This window comes from Crocodylus siamensis, chromosome 5, assembly GCF_052110815.1.
Source record: "Crocodylus siamensis isolate JL-2025a chromosome 5, ASM5211081v1, whole genome shotgun sequence".
In the NCBI taxonomy this organism is placed as follows: Eukaryota; Metazoa; Chordata; order Crocodylia; family Crocodylidae; genus Crocodylus; species Crocodylus siamensis.
In genome coordinates, this window is record NC_143399.1 from 80,094,761 (window position 1) to 80,107,599 (window position 12,839).

General features: G+C 40.9%; 1 protein-coding gene across 5 annotated transcripts in view; it reads left to right on the forward strand.

Annotated features, from left to right (window-relative positions):
• The window catches only part of INVS (inversin), a 226,767-nt gene that overhangs the window by 160,305 nt on the left and 53,623 nt on the right, over positions 1–12,839 (forward strand). For all 5 annotated transcript variants that reach the window (XM_090049450.1, XM_090049448.1, XM_090049445.1 and 2 more), the window contains one exon: positions 1,531–1,743. In XM_090049450.1, the coding sequence (XP_089905576.1) occupies positions 1,531–1,743 (213 nt within the window). The remainder of the gene's footprint in view (positions 1–1,530; positions 1,744–12,839) is intronic.

The window sequence follows — 12,839 nt, forward strand, 5'->3', positions numbered from 1 at the left end:
CAGCATCCCTATGGTGAAAAATGGCAGCGGTGGCTCTTTAACTAAAGCTCATTGAACGAGCTTTAGTTAAAGCGCCACCTTTCAGCCTGAGGATGCTGATATATGTGACACTGCAGTCTGCTGGAACATGGTAATTACCACGCTCCAGCAGACTTGATTAAATTGAGTCTGCTTTGACATATTATAATAACAGTGCATCGGAGCAGCCTCAATGTAAAGGTACTCAGTATGTCTATTTGCTTGAGTAGGGTTCTGCAGAACTGAAACTAAGCAGAGTGTACTGTCCACTGACTCTCACATTATAGGAACCTAAAACTATTATTTAATATCTTTTTGCCTATTAATTAAAATATTCATAAGAATGTCTACAGTTTTAATGGATTTTTCTCAAGTGAGAAAGTCAGAAATATCTGTCCAAGAATTATCTCAAATCTTTAAGTCTCATTTGAAGCTTTATCAGCAGCACACCTTGGTATACAAATTTCCACATTCTGTCATTGACTTTATTCCTCTTGACATTTCAATTCAGGCACTCTAATCTTCTCATCAAACCGTCTCCATCTGGCAAGTCCAATTGGATTTTCTGTGTCTGTACTTCATTTCTTTATTTGCATTGCATCCTCGGTGGTTACCATCAAGAGGATCCTTAATTTACCATCTTATATGTTGACAGTAACTATTTAATTTGCTGTACTGTGTAGGCATCATTTTTGTTTGGTGATGCTAATCTTTATTCAATAAATGTCTTTGCTTAGTATCTGCATTTTCATACTAGTGGGGATACTATGTACATTGTGCTGCTTGTTACGGTTTGTGTGAATGCTGCATAAAATTTTCAAAACTCTGAGCAACATAGAAAGCAAATGAAAAGCAATGGCCCTTAAGCACCTAAGTCATTTAAAAAAAAATAGAACTTAGTCTTCCAATTATTCCTTTTTTAAATTTTACCATTGCTTTTCATGGAAGTATGATAATACTAGATACTGAAGTCAATCATAATATGGTCATGTTGTAACACAGTTCTGTCAAGGTGACTAAATCCTGTTCTGTAGCAAACTGCTATTCTGTCTTGGTCATCCTTTCTCAAATCTGTAAACCTTTCTGACTTGTATAATGATGTTATTTATATGGTATTATTATAATGTGGACAAATATTCACTAACTAACAACTAAAGCAAGGATACAAGCTAATCTTCACATAATAACTAAGCCAGAATTTGGGGTAAAGTTCCCAGAAATGAAATGCTTAGGCAAACAATCCAGCTTGCCTCCTAATCCTCCATCATGTACATTTTTCACTTGCATTTAGTTTATACATTCCCTACAGAAAAAGTGCATTGCCATGGAATATGTCACATGAAGGAAAACGTTTATTTAGAACTGGGGAAAAAGGTTTCTCAGGAAACAGTGTTAAAAGTTTATACTGAAAACGTCATCATTATTTAAGAGTCTGCCTCATCTTTTAAACTAAAATATATGTTGTGATTGGCAATCAAATCCATCCTAAAATTGTATGTTCTCTTACTTTAGATACACTCCACTTGATTATGCTTTGCTTGGCGAACATCATGAGGTAATTCAGTTTATGTTGGAACATGGAGCTCTTTCTATAGCTGCCATACAAGACATTGCTGCCTTCAAAATCCAAGCTGTCTACAAAGGATACAAGGTTAGAAAGGCTTTCCAAGACAGAAAAAATCTTCTAATGAAGCATGAACAGCTGAGAAAAGATGCTGCTGCCAAGTAAGTCTGACACATGGAGAATGCAAAACTGAAGCTATTAAAAGTTAAATTGTTAAAGACCATAGTAGTTTACGAATGTATTGTTGCTAATTTTGTGTCTTTTAGAAATATAAAGTTCTTATTCTCTTGAAGGAAAAAATTCATATTCTGTCACTTGTTGTGTGGGTAGATAAAGCTTATATATTTTTCTTTTATTTATGTACAGTACATATATAGTAAAATACCTCTAAGACCGTTATCATTCCTATAACCATGAATAGTTATGATGAACTTATGTTAGAGAGAAAAGTCTGTTTTCCTTTTCTTCCAGGACCTATTCTTCCTAAGAAATATTTTCTCCAGATCTCTGTCTCACTCGTTCTGCACTTCAGAGTTTAGGAAGTAAAGAGAAACTTCCTAACCAGCCAGCTTCTGATGACTTGCCTGTAACAGTCTGGCTCTCTATAATCCCTGTTACCTGTTTGTTTCAGTATTCCTTCTTTTGAAATAGTACTTAATGGGAGTATAGTGAACAAAAGGTAGAAGACAGAATGTTGACAGGGAGCAGGGTATGTGTGATGAATAGACAAAATACAAGAGAATGCAGAGAAGCATGAAGTGATGAAATACAAGTTGCTGAAAGGAAAATAACTTAAATTTGCAATTTAAATAGACTTTCACCTGAAAAAGAGACCGCTAGTGTAGAATAGGAAACAGAACTTTTAAAATTGTCTTTTTGTGGTGTGCAGATATAAAATGATTTCCACATTCCCATAATGTTTAAGCTTTGATTGCTAAGTCCATTGTGTCTGCCAATTCATAGCAGGAGCATGAAGCTAAAATAGTAGTTAGTCACTCACATCCTAAATTAAAAGATAGTAGAAATTGATCAAATAAAAAAAGCTCTCCAGTCATCTGCACTGTATTTGACATCTCCATCCTATCTAAGCTACACAGAAAATTTCTGTAGCATCCATCACTGGAAACATCCATCTAACTAGAGCATCTGCATGGCAGTTGCTCTTAGCGGACATGATGAAGGATTTCACCCTTCACACTTTCCAGATAATTCTAGCAAACGGTGGTAGGAGCAGGGGTTGTAGTGCTCTCTGGCTTGCTTGAAGAGCTTGCTCCATATCTTGTTTTTCTTGATCTGTTATCCAAAACCAATGAGGTATGCTTATAAATTTTGCACTTTGAATGTTTGATTTTGACTTTTGTAAATGAAGTTTCTTACTATTATTTACGGAACAATATGAGATAGTTTTGTGAGAATGAATATTGGGTAGGTAAGAAATCAACTTTTGCTTGTTATTAAATAAGTTGTGTCAATATTATGAAGCTTTGTAACCTGCTCTACAAAAGAATACAGGTAGAATTTCATCACTTGACTGGGTCAAATAGAGTTGAAATGACATGAGGTGGTGTTGCAGGTTACCTTTAAACCATTCTAAAGTCACTTAAAACAGGAGTGTCCATGCGTTGAAGGGTGTTAAACTGTACTAAATAATCTCTAGGCATCTTAAAATTATGCCACTTTGGGTGAGGGTTATCTTTGAGCCTTTCTACCTAGCTTGAGCTAAGGTACTATGAGTCTGCTTCACAGAGATAAAGCAACCAATTTGCAGTCATCTAGCATCCTGCCCCTCTACCACTTTCTACCCTCCTAAGCTCTACTATTCAGGGTGTGATACTGGTCCCAAGCTAACATCTTCACCTGCCCACAGTGATTGTGACCCCAGCCCAGATGGCATCGTGCTGTCACATCTAAGGACCCAAAGAGAGCCATTTTAGTCCCCTGGGCCAGGGGCCAGGCCCACAGTCCTCCCTTCAGAGGGCTATGCCTTTATCTCACATTCAGGTGCCTAGCCAAGAGAATCTGGATGGGAGAGAGGTGGGTATGACTTCCCTTCTCAGCCTCCTGTGTTTTGGAGGAGAGGGTGAAAAGGGCTGCCTGGGCTGACGTATGGCAAGAGCCTGGGAAAGCATGCTTCCCTTGGAGTCCATGATATCTCCGTGGCTAACCCCCAGCAGCTCTGCACTGGGAGTGGAGCCACCAGGTGGCAAGAGAATGCAGCCTAGTGAGCCATGCATCCCGGGCTCCTTGCTCTCATCTTGTTTAACACCCAGGACTCCATTCCCAGATGAGGGATACAGCTTTGGCTCTTGGCCACACCCCTGCTTGCCAGGCCCTCTAGTGTCATCTTTTGCAATTGGTGAACTAGAGTGAAATTAACATATTAGGTTAGAAGGCAGTCAGGCTAAATAACCTGTACAATTCAAGGATATGCATAAAATCTGAAGAATAAGAGTGACTGTCTATCTTACATAATTGATATCGTGGCAGTAGTATGGTCAGATTATATAATGTGAATAAAGGTATTCAGTGAAGAGGTGAACTTAATCAGAATACTTTGGTTGCATCTTCTGTCAAACACTTAAAATACAGTACGTAGTGCTTTATACACTGAATTTCCATAAACTCCAAAACAGATATATTAAAGGCACCACTTCCTGCCTCAGGAAGCACCCAAAAACTTTCACCTATTTTCTTCTTTCCTGCTTCAATGACCAATAATCCAAAATTGCAACCCCAGACTATACCACAAAATGTTTCCTTCCACATCTATAAAACAAGCTAAACAAAATTGACAAGGATGATCACAGGCCCAAAGAGCAGCCCTCCATGTACCATAGGCCAAAAGTATTTTGAGTCACAATCACATATTTCAGTCATCCAGGGGGGTTGTGTGATTTATTTCCATTAATTGTATGAAAACTGTGACCAAGGGTGGTTTTGAAAATCTTAATCCAAAAGAGTTCACAGAAGCTTTTCAACATGTTTACCTCTAGTAGGATATTCATAATGGAGATCCTTATATCTCAGTAGCAAGGGAACTATTCTCAGACCTTCGTCAGATATTTGGAGTAGAGAACTCTTCTTCTTAAACTTCCTACTTTGTTTGAAAACTACCAGTATTTGACTTTATTCTTGCTGAATTATATCTTCTCTGATTAATTCTGCTGCTGAAGTGAAAAACATAAGAACCTAAAAGCACTAGCTATTATATTGTTCTGTATCTGCGTGCTATTCCTTCTGCGGAGAGGTCACAAAGAGCAGATACTATGAAGCTATGTAGCCTCTATAACAGCTCCATTTTATGACATAGATCAGGGCTGTCCAGCTTCCAAGCCTCTGGGAGCCACACCAGTGGGAACTGCATGTCATATGAGCTGCACCAAGAAAAATGTAGGCTGCTGGGCCATGTAGACACACCCCACCATTGTGCTCCGCATGCCTGCACAGGCACCCTGCACACCATTGCACTGGGTGTCTCCCTACTGCTGCACCATGCAGATGTGATTCCTCCTCCTGCTGCAGCAATGTATGTATGCATGAGCACCCCACCATAGCTGCACTGAGCAACCCCCACATTGCTGCCTTGCACGAGTGCAATCTCCACCACCTCCACGCAGCCCCAGTCCCCACCCTTGTATGGGACTCGGACTCACTCTCAGCTCCCTGAACCGTGCTGGATGGCCCTGCCAACTGGGGCGAGGACAGGAAGCATCAGCCAGAAGAGGGAGGTAGAGCCCAGAGGGGTGTAGCCAGAGGAATGAGGTCAATGGCAGCTGTGCAAGAGCCCAGGAGCTGTAACTTAACCCCTCACAGGTGCATAAGGACCGCAGGCTACCAGTTGGAGAGCCCAGACATAAATGAGGACAGCTGTAATTGGCTATATTTTTTACACATTAGTTATGATACATCTTGCAACTGGAGAATGTGCTGTCTTTGGATAAAGTTTGAATACCACTGCTGTAGTAGTAATTTAGTTATATATGGACCATGAGGACCAGTAATACCAAGGTAAAAAGCCAAGCTTCAAAAATTATTGTTGACTTCAGTGATACCTGAAGTGCAGTCTACACGTGAAATTTCTATAGGATTTAATGGCAGATCCATACATAGAAGAGCTGCCTTTTATGAGAATATCTTGAACATCTGATATTTTTTTTACATGGAATATGGTATTTCATTGTGTGTGATTAAATCTGATTTTACCATTTTGGGGGGAGATCAAAATAATTTGAATAATCTGTGATACCCTTATAAAAGGTCATAAAACATGATTCTGTCATTATGATCTGTGAGTATTTTTGTCATCACTTTTCTTTATGATTTCTTAAGTTATTTTATAAAACTTATGAAACTGCCACTAATTGGATGTAAATAGAAGACAAAGTCTCTAAACCAAATATAGAAAATTATTTTAAAAAATTGAATTGAAACACAATTGGATTATACAGGCATAACAAGTTGTCACATATAACAAGTTTTATCTAATTGCAATTTTATGATCTGTTATAAACTTGGGGGGATGTTTTGTCACCATTCTGTGGATCCATCTGTGCATTCTGCAGTTTTACTTGGCAAATGCATTGCTCCTAGATACAGAAGTGCCAACTAATATCTCTCCTGATTTGATGAACCTGCTTACCATAGAAATGCATACTGTATTGGAAATCCTGCATGATGCTGAGCTGCTGCTTAGGTTAATCAGATTTTAATTTCTGTTAAATACAGAAAATCCCTTCCCCAGTAGTATTTTTTAAACATTGGTGTTGCTTGTATAAATCATCCCAAAAATCAAAATTTTCTGAATTTTTTTATTCTAAAAATTGGATACTGACCTAAAAACAATAAGGGTAGAAGATGATAGTTAAGGTAACACCAACAGAAAGAAATATTTAATCACTCAGAATTTACCCAACTACAATGTTAGAAATGAAAGCAAATACTGTATATGACATTAAAAATGTTGCATCATTTTGTAACCGCTAATAACATCTGTAGATATCTAAATTCAGGATAAGAATGATTCAGTAGCATTCTTTAGTATAGGGGTTTTCAACCTTTTTGCATCATTGTACCCCCCAGTGGCCAGATGTGGAGTAGTGTACTCCTGGATGCTGAGCACGGGGGAGGGGGTGCACTTGTGAAGTGGCAGCAGCTGCCGCATGCGAGCTTCTCTGTGTCCGGCCAGGCACTTCATCCCTGCCCACCCGCACATAACCCCTAAGGCTGTCTCAAGTACCCCTAGTTGACAATCCCTGCTTTAGTATATTACTGTATCAGTTATATGTCTATTTCATGTTCATTGCAGAAAACTGTACAAAAGTATAATGTTTTGTAGGAGAAAGTCTTGTGTAAGTCATTAGAATATAAGCCTCCTTTTGTGACCATCCTTTTGATAATGACAATAGTAGTATTGTCATTATCAAATGGATGATAACAAAAAGGAGTGCATGTACATGCAAAGAAACTGAAAAATCCTGCTGCCACTAGGAATACTTATTTCTTCTGCTCTCACACCTTAATTGCCAGAATTCTTGACCAGGTAGAGCATCCAGTAAATACAGAAATGTGGTGGGGATTTTGTTTAGTTTCATGCAATTTCTTGCTAGTTTATGGAGAAATAGTTGTCTTTTTAGGGTCGACTCAAGTGACATGCTAAAAGAATTGAGTTCTGTCCTAAGAGGCCAAATAGGCTGGTTCATGACAACTTACTAAGCCAATTTTTTTTTTCCAGAGGCTGTCATCTCATGCTATAGAACCTTGACTTTCAATTAAAATAAAATCTTTAACTCTTCAGATTGAAAAGTCATTATTCAATATATGAACTAGTTCAGTGATGCTTTTTTTAGCCTCCAGATAACCTGATATCAAAACTAATGCAAGAGGCAAGATTGTCTTGGGGTGATATCTTTAATTGGACCAGCTACATCTGATGAAGGATGTTTTGTATTTGAAAGCTTGTGTAACTTTATCCTAGTTATGCAGGTGGTTCAATAAAAAGTATCATCCTAAGGAATCCTTGCCTCTTACATATAACATCACTCTAACACTACTATACCAAAAGCAAAGAACTCTAATTTTCTGCAGATAAAATAACTCTTTATAATGGAATTTATGCCTTTGTAAGTCCAGAAAAAAAGTAGTTGTTGAAACAGAGAAGAATCTGGTAAGGTTCAGAGTGGCATGGGAGGGAGTAATATGAGTGAGTTTCCTCAATTATAGTAGTTTGGAGAAATACAAAGATGAAAAAAGTACTTAAAAAACTAGATGTCTTTCTGGCCTGTGGCAAGTGACATTAGCAAATTTTAAAGTAAGCAGTTAGGAAACCAAATAGATGAGGTACCTTGCAACTTCAGTTAAAAGGAGGAGACAGTATAAAGATTGTAAATAAGAATCAAAATTGTCAGGGTTTTATAGAGCCAACAGTACTGGGAAGCCCAAAGACGAAATCAGCTGTTGGCAGGTTTTTTATATTGATCCAGGAACCTAAGCCGTTTATACAATCTGTTGCATTCACACTAGCCAAAGGAAGAAGCAGGGACATCTGGGTACATCCAGTGCTAAAACTTTGTTTACAGAGTAAATATCTCCTTAACTGTGGAAAGACTCTAAAACAGAAGATGTAGCATAACTTAGAAGGTGCAGCTCCTGGTGAGGAGAAGGAACAGACAAAAGCAGTGTTAATTCTGGTCCTGGGGTTACTTTGGTTTACCCACTGAGGCTTAAAATTGGGACAGAGATAACACCTCTGTTCAGTTTGTCCCACATTTTGCTTCTTTTTAACGCCACTTCATTACAGTTGGAAATTTTTGAAACAAAAGAGAAACAGCAAGACATCTGCCACAGTAGTTATTTGCTGTGGCAGCAGTTCCTCAAAGGACTCAGTCTGCTTCTAGTGAATATAATAGAAATTTTGCCATGGACTTGAATGGAAGCACAATCAATCCTTTGCAAAGAATTGATGATTAAAAGAAACATACCTTCCAGATCACCAAGATGGAAAAAAAAATGGTGTGACAAACTTGTCTCACCTTTGCGGGCGGTGCGTGGGGGCAGAATTCCAGATCCTCTCCCATTGCTTTGCTATGTATGCTTTGGGGCTTTGACCAAATTTTGCTTATGGAGACACTCCTCTCCCCCAGCAAAGATCAGTATAACCAGTACTCTGACCACACCTTACTGCTTACTGGAGGAGAACCCCATTAACTCTTAGAGTTCCCTGGGTCTCCAAAAGAAAACAGGTCTGCTATTCCCATAGGAAGAGAATGCATCCTGTTGCCAGCTGCCCTAAAATCACACATCACTAGACAAACTGTAAGGTAAAAGGACAAAGCAGGATTATTGTGTAATACAGAAAGACAAACGAAAAGGGTTGTTAGGCTGGAAAGAAACTTACAAATAACTGAAATGCCTCCTTGCTAACTTCTAACCTGAAGCAACTTCCTGGTGTTTGCTATATTTCCAGCAGCCAGCAATCCTGCTAACCTCTTAGGTGGCCCACTTCCCGCTCCCAGGGCCTCCCTGACCAAGTTCTCTTTACCCCTCAAATTTGGAATTACTTCTGTGCTTTCCTCCATAAAACCTTTCTGTCAAATCCAATCCTTGTTGTTTCCTCATCTGTATTCTGCATTTTATTTCTTGGGGTCCATATTTACCTAGGCCAGTGGTGTCTGAATCATCCAGCCCCATGGTCCAGATGAATAGTTCAAGGGCAGTCTGCAGGTTGATTTATTGTGTCTGTGAGAACAAGAACATAGGAAATAATTTTGCATGTGAACTATAGTTGAAACTGAAGTTCCTTCCTGTTCCCTATCTTCCTCTCTTACATTTAAGGGAATAGTACACAAATGGGTTAATAGACAGAACAGCTCCTTCTCCAACTGTGAATAATTGACTAGCAGTAGCTGGGCTAAAAGGCTAACATTTAGAAAAGATGAGGCTATTGCAAGGAAGTGTCCTGGCAGAAATCTGGCAAGAAGCTGACTAGGAAACAGACCCAGAAAACATGGAGTAGAGTCAGGGATCTTTCTTTTTTCCCACTGTGACAGAACACCCTTTTGGGTGTCTGTTACTTTAAGTGATGGAGCAGGGAGCTGCCAGGTGGCAAATGAGGGCAGCCATTTTGGGAAGGTCTGTTATAAGTGCAGAGCAGTTTGTGTTTACTGGTGCTGGGAGTAACATTGCTTGGCAGAGCTCCTGCTCCAGGAATATCTCAGAGCTAGGGCTATGGCTATGGGGAAGGAGGAGGCCTCAATGGTCCTGGGCATGACTGAAAACTGCACCCTGCCAGGATAGAGAGGCCTGGCAGGCCTGCCTGTGGTGGAGCAGGACCACCTAAATGCCAGGACTGAGAACTTACCCAGTGTAAGGTGGATTGGGGTGCCAGAACCCTGTCCCCACCTTTGGGTGGGTTACTAGGAGAGTTAAATGGGGCCAGGCATGCAGAGTACCTGTACCTGAGCCCTATGGGGTGTTGGACTCCAGAGTGGGGGCCAGACACACTGAATGTGCAGGGGGCCAGACACACTGAATGTGCAGCTCCTAAGTTCTAGGGGTGTAAGATCCCAGCCCTGGAAGAGAGCAGAGTGAAGGTCAGGCATGCTTAAGGAAAAGAAGCACTTGTACCTGTCAGGGTGAAAGACTCCATCCCCAGAGTGTAGGGGGTGTAGTGGTCCGGTGAGGTGTCAGGGGTGAAGTAGGCCCATAGTTGAGCATTTGCTTAGGCCCATTTGGGTGAGGGTCATTGAAGAGGCCAAAAGACCATGCCAGGGCAAAACAAAGGGTGGAGAGAAAAGCCTGGGTAGGGTGGAGTGAGTGTGGCCTGGGTAAGCAGTATGCAAAAGACTGGGTGAGAGCCGGTGGAGTGCAAGAGGCCCCAGTGAGAGGGGGGTGGTGTGTTTGTATGATAAAGATACAACTGTGTGCCCAGTTCGGCTTGGCCTTGAGCCGGAGTATCATCAGAGTGTGACATCTGTGAGGCATGGGACACGTGTAAGGGAAGGTTGGAGAGCCACTGTAATTAAAGCACCCACAGCATCTCATGTCTCTGTCCCTGCACTTCAAAATGGCTGTAGGGGTGCTTTACCTAAAGCTTGCTGGACTAGCTTTAGTTAAAGCTTCCCTGCCACCATTTTGAAGCACGGGGACATTAATACATGAGACACAGAGGCTGGCTGGAGCATGTTAATTAACACGTGCTAATTAACACGTGCAATTACAGCACATTAAGAGCAGCCTTCCTGCACCTGTTCAGGCACCCAATGGCACCATTTTTGTAAGTAGTATGGATCTGACATAAGATTCTAGGCATAGTAGCTCTGGCATGCCTTTGCACTTAGCTTTAAAAACATAAGATCACATGCAGAGTAGAGCCTGTGACCCCAGGGCAGGGCAGGGCAGAGCCTGAGGGAATCACAAAGAGGTCCACCTTGGAATGGTGATGACGTGGTGGGAAACAGAGTACTGAGGGATCCTATTTGTTTGGGAAGAACAAATCTAATCTAAAAGGCTTCAGAGTGAACACTTCAGAGTTGGTCCTGTCCTGTCCTGGGTCATTTTTGTTACAGTTCAGGCCAATTTGTAAAGCAATAGTGCTGTGTGTCATCTGTCCCTTCACTTTTTGTAGCACTTTAAAGCATATTACATCTGTCCACACTCCTTAAGTAGTGAGAGAAGCTCCTCACACCAGTTTCATAGATTTGTAGATTCATAGACATAGGTCCAGCCCCCTGCCCAAGGGGCAGGAAGTCAGCTAGGGTAAAAGGATCCCAGCAAGATAAGCATCCAAATATTTATTAAAAGTGTCCAGAGCAGGTGCTTGCACCACCTCTGGGGGGAAGTCTATTCTGGGCTTTCGGGGCACGGACAATAAAAAAGTTTTTTCTTATGTCCAGCCTAAAACAGTTTTGCAGGAGCTCGTGACCATCGGACCTTGTCATCCCTTGGGGTGTTCTGTTGAACAGACATTCCCCCCAGATGCATACCCCTTACGTACTTATAGGCTGCCACCAAATCACTCCTGAGCCTGTGCTTCTCCAGGCTGAAGAGTTGTATGGCTCGCAGCCTCTCTTCATAAGGTTGGTTCTGTTGCCCTCTGATCATACATGTGGCTCTCCTCTGGACTCTTTCAAGCTTCTCCCTGTCCTTCCTGAATTGTGGAGCCCAGAATTAGATGCAGTACTCCAGCTGCAGTCTCACCAAGGCCGAGTACAATGGGAGGATGACATCCTGGGTCTTGCTCGAGATCCATCAGTTTCTTTAATTTTACTTAATTATTTATTTCATTTTGGGGCGGGGCAGAGGGAAGGCTTACATTTTTACCCTTTTGAGTGGCAGTGAAAACTTCTAATCAGCCAAATATAAACCAGTGCAGTTTTGGGTTTTGGGGGGAATCTGGTGACCACTAGAAAAAACTGCTCTGAGAGGTGTGAACTGCCCAGTCATTTCACTGGGAGGTTAGCAAACAAGCCAGGAAGGACACTTCTAAATGTCAGTCTTCTTAACTATTTCTCTTTTGATTATATTATCATAAGTTGCATTTCCCTGTTGATGTTGGAGGTCAAGCCAGGTATTAGAGTGGGGCTTGGTGATATAACTACTTACTGTGTGATTATGGAGAATGAGTCATTCAACACCCACTGCATCCAAGACTTTCAATCTCCTTCTTAATAGGAGAAGGAAAAGATACATACCTTACCCAGTAGCAAAGCCAGAACCTATGCCTATTTGGATAAAAGTACAAACCAATTTTTTATGCATTTTTGGGTGCCAGAAGTCCCAACTGGCTCCTGTTCAGCTGTTGAAACTCTCATCTTCCCTGCAACTTCTGGGATGTATACATGGATTCCCAGCATAAAATTGCCTAGCACATTCAAACTGGAAATTCTGACAGTGCACCATGAGCTGAGTTTAATCTTAAGTAACAAACAGCAAGGAAAGATGGACTGAGGAAGAGTGGCAGGGGAACAGTTCTGAAATTCCTACCTCATAAGTCAAGGGTCTGCTGTATAACTGAAGCCTAACATGGCATATAAGACAATGGGACATTTAGCCATGTTAGTGTGAAGTCAAGTAAAAGACAGAGTAGATTTTTCTTTCTGTAGACTAACCAAAACATATATATCACACAGACTTTCATGAGCAATAACTCATTTCAGGCTCCAGAAGCTTGTGAGAGGTTGTGTACACACACACACACACACACACTTTGGTTAGTCTTTAATGTGCAGATCTACCTGCTTTCTATATAAGACAGTGAGCC